Source organism: Salmo trutta, chromosome 3 (genome assembly GCF_901001165.1).
Source record: "Salmo trutta chromosome 3, fSalTru1.1, whole genome shotgun sequence".
NCBI classification, from domain to species: domain Eukaryota; kingdom Metazoa; phylum Chordata; class Actinopteri; order Salmoniformes; family Salmonidae; genus Salmo; species Salmo trutta.
The window spans coordinates 27302860-27308841 of record NC_042959.1 but is presented as its reverse complement, the minus strand read 5'-3'; the positions used below and the strand labels follow the sequence as shown (position 1 = coordinate 27308841).

At 43.2% G+C, this 5982-nt stretch overlaps 1 protein-coding gene across 1 annotated transcript; it reads right to left on the bottom strand.

Annotated features, from left to right (window-relative positions):
• Nucleotides 1-321: 321 nt before the first annotated feature.
• LOC115171453 (zonadhesin) lies at nucleotides 322-5399 on the bottom strand. The gene is made up of 3 exons (XM_029728272.1): nucleotides 5325-5399; nucleotides 5015-5082; nucleotides 322-2576 (listed from the first exon to the last, which is right to left on the bottom strand). The coding sequence occupies exons 2-3, from the start codon at nucleotides 5061-5063 to the stop codon at nucleotides 2044-2046; spliced, it is 582 nt and encodes a 193-aa protein (XP_029584132.1). The 5' UTR covers nucleotides 5064-5082; nucleotides 5325-5399; the 3' UTR covers nucleotides 322-2043.
• Nucleotides 5400-5982: the final 583 nt, after the last annotated feature.

Genomic DNA, 5982 nt, shown 5'->3' with positions numbered 1-5982 from the left:
TACTGTATCCTGAATATTCTGTTTCCATCCTCTCCCCCCAAACAACTTGGACGTGAAACCAATTTTTCAACGCAGTATTTTGATGAAGTTTGAGTCTATTTAGCAAGTATTTATTGGTTTTCCGGTGTAAACTCACCGCTTATATGAGAACTGGAACTCTGGGAGCCAAGTCCCGCCGACGCATTGCTCCAAATAGCGCGTTGGATTACCATCGCTCAACCTACCATCTGTAACCCAACACCCACCAACAGCAGTAGCACGCTCACCGGTGGGGGAGGGGGGTTAACTAATGAAGCCCCTCACATGGAAATAATGAGCATATGCATTAATCATCTCTTCTTTATTTAATAGTAGCAACACTTCCCCAAAGCCTGGGCGTTATGCAACTCGACAACTATTTTTTTCCTCTCTTCATCATACTCGTCTCAAGAGAAGTAAACACTGAATAGTCTGATTATCTCTGTGTCCTAATCAAGCAATACAAATGCATACACACGCATACACACAGTTCTGGTTCACCGATTGCAATATGAAGAAGTACAGTACATTAACATTGCCTAGAGAAAACGCAAACATGATATTGATATTGTTAGTACATTATATGTTACCGTGATTTATACAAGTTGGAACCATACACTACTTAATCTTACACTGTATAACCTTGGCAAACATACTGTATATCAATTACAATGTGTGGCACACAGTGGAGGCTGCTGTGGGGAGGACGGCTCATAGTAATGCCTGGAACGGAGTCAATGGAATGGTATCAACCATATGGAAACCACGTTTGATAGCGTTCCATTGACTCCATTCCAGCCATTATTATGAGCCGTCCTCCCCTCAGCAGCCTCCGCTGGTGGCACAGTCATGCAGTACTTGTCAATTGGGCTATATGCTTTAAGTCTGAAACAACTTTCACAAGAGTGACAGAACTGCAAAAAGAGAGAAAAAAATGACCCCACCCACCTTCCCAGGAGGGACCCTGCAACTAGGACTAGATGATCTTGATCATATAGATTTATTCCATGACAGAATGCCTCCAAAGCAACTACATGATGGGGCACAGGGTTTAGATGATGAAACAGAAGATAGAAAGAGTCAAACTCTGTATGAAGTGGAACTACAGAGGTCTCTGACACATGCTAGACCAGAAGCCTGGAAGGCCTGCTGCCTCCTCCTAACATCTGCTAGACCAGAAGCCAGGAAGGCCTCCTGCCTCTTGCCTCCTCCTAACATCTGCTAGACCAGAAGCCAGGAAGGCCTCCTGCCTCTTGCCTCCTCCTAACATCTGCTAGACCAGAAGCCTGGAAGGCCTCCTGCCTCTTGCCTCCTCCTAACATCTGCTAGACCAGAAGCCAGGAAGGCCTCCTGCCTCTTGCCTCCTCCTAACATCTGCTAGACCAGAAGCCAGGAAGGCCTCCTGCCTCTTGCCTCCTCCTAACATCTGCTAGACCAGAAGCCTGGAAGGCCTCCTGCCCTGTGTAAAGTAGAGAGGGATAAAAGAACAAAAACAGGATCCTACATTTATATGTTATGTAACATTTTCTTATGTCCAGACCTGGTTAAAATACTATTTGAAATCATTCCAAATACTTAATCTGTGCTTGAATGAGCCTGCATGGTATAATGGACCAATACAATTGTCCCAAAACTGCAAACACTGCCCATCCAGCACTTCAGACAGGCTAAATAAAACACTCAAAGTATTTGGAAGATTTCAGATAGTATGTTTGAGCCCAGGTCTGCTAATGACAGTCAGCACAGAGGATAGGAAAGCTTCAATGAAAGACACATTACAGCATGTAAGGCCTTACTGTCTACATAGTTATGGAAAGTTACAAGACAGTATAGCAGAAAAGTTAACAATTATGATAATTAAATCTGACAAACAATTGCTGTGCTTTTCCCTCAGGCTGTGTCCGAAATGGCACTGTAATATCCATTTAAAAATATATACCCTGGTCAACATCATGGTAATCAATATTATCAACTCTCCCGTTGCTGTTCATGATCTTCTCACACTCCGGAGGACGGCTCCTCGGTTCAAGATGATGGTGGTTCCAGGGTCCTGTCACCTGAGAAGGACGGCTCCTCGGTTCCAGATGATGGTGGTTCCAGGGTCCTGTCACCTGAGAAGGACGGCTCCTCGGTTCCAGATGATGGTGGTTCCAGGGTCCTGTCACCTGAGAAGGACGGCTCCTCGGTTCCAGATGATGGTGGTTCCAGGGTCCTGTCACCTGAGAAGGACGGCTCCTCGGTTCCAGATGATGGTGGTTCCAGGGTCCTGTTACCTGAGAAGGACGGCTCCTCGGTTCCAGATGATGGTGGTTCCAGGGTCCTGTTACCTGAGAAGGACGGCTCCTCGGTTCCAGATGATGGTGGTTCCAGGGTCCTGTCACCTGAGAAGGACGGCTCCTCGGTTCCAGATGATGGTGGTTCCAGGGTCCTGTTACCTGAGAAGGACGGCTCCTCGGTTCCAGATGATGGTGGTTCCAGGGTCCTGTCACCTGAGAAGGACGGCTCCTCGGTTCCAGATGATGGTGGTTCCAGGGTCCTGTTACCTGAGAAGGACAGGTCTAGAGACACATTCTGGTAATAAGTGTGAGCTAAAGAGTGACTGTTGCAATGTATCATTCTGAGTGTTCTTATTCAACATGTCAATGTTTTTTGGGGAACCACCAAACAATCGACTCAAGATTTACCATACATGCGTTAAAGAGGTCAATGGAACGCAGACAGTTGGAGATAAAAGAAACATCGTCATTGGCACCCATTCAAAAAGCGAATCTATTAAAAAAGTGGATATTCATCAAATCCCTCATTTCTATGTTAGAACAGGCCCACAAGGTGCTGCATAATATTTAGGTGTCCTTTTCCTGTTCATATAAGCTGGTAACATAACTACCATATAGAAACTGGTGGTTGTAGGTGAAGACGTTTTTAATTGTAATACAGTTGATTGGTGACGATGACATGAACATGCATTGGGGTTGACATCTATACAAGCATTATACTCAGATTTTTACCCTAACATAGTGTGAAATACTATGTACAGTGGCTTCGGAAAGTACTCAGACCCCTTGACCTTTTCCACATTTTGTTACGTTACAGCCATATTCTAAAATGTATTAAATAAATACAAATCCTCAGCAATCTACACACAATACCCCATAATGACAAAGTGAAAAAAGGTTTTTATATTCTTCAGCAAATACAAACAGAAATACCTTATTTACATAAGTATTCAGTCCCTTTGTTATGAGACTCGAAATTGAGCTCAGGTGCATCCTGTTTCCATCGATCATCCTTGAGATGGTTCTACAACTTGGAGTCCAACTATAGTATATTCAATTGATTGGACATGATTTGGAAAGGCATACAACTGTCTATATAAGGTCCCACAGTTGACAGTGCATGTCAGAGAAAAAAACAAGCCATATAGGTCGAAGGAATTGTTCGTAGAGCTCTGAGACAGGATTGTGTCGAGGCACAGATCTGGAGAAGGGAACCAAAACATTTCTGCAGCATTGAAGGTCCCCAAGAACACAATGGCCATCATTGTTAAATGGAAGAAGTCTGGAACCACCAGGACTCTTCCTAGAGCTGGCCGCCCGGCCAAACTGAGCAATTGGGGGAGAAGGGCCTTGGTTAGGAAGGTGATCAAGAACCTGATGGTCACTCTAACAGAGCTACAGAGTTCCTCTGTGGAGATGGGAGAACCTTCCAGAAGAACAACCATCTCTGCAGCACTCCACCAATCAGGCATTTATGGTAAAGTGGCCAGACGGAAGCCACTGCTCAGTAAAAGGCATGACAGCCCACTTGGAGTTTGCCAAATGGCACCTAAAGACTTTCTGATCTGATGAAAACAAGATTGAGCTCTTTGGCCTGAATGCCAAGAGTCACGTCAGGAGGAAACCTGGCACCATCCCTACGTTGAAGCATGGTGATGGCAGTATCATGCTGTCAGGTTGTTTTTCAGCGGCAGGGAATGGGAGACCAGTCAGGATCAAGGGAAAGATGAACGGACCAAAGTACAGAGAGATCCTTGATGAAAACCTGCTTCAGAGTGCTCAGGATCTCAGACTGGGGCAAAGGTTGACCTTCCAACAGGAGAACAACCCTAAGCACACAGCCAAGACAATGCAGGAGTGGCATTGGGACAAGTATCTAAATATCCTTGAGTGGCCCATCAAGAGCCTGGACTTGAACCCGATCGAACATCTCTGGAGAGACCTGAAAATAGCTGTGCAGCAACGCTCCCCATCCAACCTGACAGAGCTTGAGAGGATCTGCAGAGAAGAATGGGAGAAACTCCCCAAATACAGGTGTGCCAAGTTTGTAGCGTCATACCCAAGAAAATTTGAGGCTGTAATCACTGCCAGAGGTGCTTCAACAAAGTACTGAGTAAAGGGTCTGAATGCTTAAGTAAATGTGATATTTCAGTTTTATATATATATATATATACACATTTGAAAAAAAACATGTAAAAAACAGTTTTTGCTTTGTCATTATTGAGTATTGTGTGTAGTTTGATGAGCGAAAAAAAAAAAACATTTTATCCATTTTAGAATAAGGCTGTAACTTAACAAAATGTGAAAAAAGTAATGGGCTCTGAACACTTTCTGAATGCACTGTAAATGTAGGTTCATTTTGATGGGCGATAATGAGGAGATTCTGGATCTATCCCTCACGCGGATGCGTGGGAGGCGTTTCCATGGCATTTTCACTGTTTTGGTTGAATTCCATTGACCTGTTTACAGCATGTATCCTGCATTGGGTTAAGGAGGAGAATGGAATCTTTCAAATTGAAAAATAATCCTTAGAATGAAACTTTTAGAATAGAAAAAGTCTTTGCAATGGAATATTTAGAACGGTAAAATGGTCAACAGACACTACAAAACACATCTCTACATATCTCTACACTCCAAATCTCAACAGGGATAGAAATGGTGAGGAGTGCAGAACAACTAACAGTAGGGGTGAATTAGTAGTGTGAAGGTGTCTCTCTCACATGCAAAGGCAATGCTGAGTAGGATAAGGACGGTCAACATCGTCGCCATGGTGACAGTCTCTTGAAAACTAGATTGTAAAAGATTTTAAAAAACACAACTTATCATACAGTGTATACAATAACAGATGTAAAGTAAATATCCAAGACTGAGACGTAGGAGAATGTAGATTACTTTACTAAATTACAGGTAGATTCTGTAGGTAGTGTTCAGTTGTGTTGTCTGAACAGCCTTCCAGGACCATGCTCTAATCCTCCCTATCATATCAGACAGTAAGCACCAAACCACAAAGCAACAACATTAGTCTCTTACCTTCAATAACAAGATGCTGGAGCCTGACTGTGTGATCAGGAGTCAAGTTACTGTCTTCTCCCCAACAACTCACATTTTTTATACTAGAATTAACACAAGTCATTATGCTTGCGCAACCAAAGGGCATGTCTCTTGAGTGACTTCTTGTAATTCTGGTGAAATGTTGATGAAATTGGTGATCGCTTTCACTAGTTCCAATGCGAGGGGTTGCAGAGTGTCATATGGCGTAATATGGTGTTATCAAAAGGAAATGATTTGAACAATTTTAAAAATCGTTTCTCATGCTGTATGGTTGCAACATGACGATGAGGATGATCATGGTGATGATGATGATGATGATGGTGGTGGTGATGATGGTTTAGAAACATTCGATGTTGTTTAGACAAAACTTATACACTACAGCCAATCTCTTTCCCCATGTCCACAGTGTGAGTTTTGTGAGCATGATTGACTAAATCGCTTTAATCGAGGGAGCGGCCTTTTTCAAATGTCCAACTTACTGAGTCTTCGTCATTTTCTCACTCGAACAACTACCACAACAGCTTCAAGAAAATACTCCAGTAAACAACTAAACAGCCTTTTATTTCAGTCTCCTCTGTCTCTATTGGTATCAAATTAATTGCACATTTTTAAGAGGCGTATAGCCTCTTAGACAAGT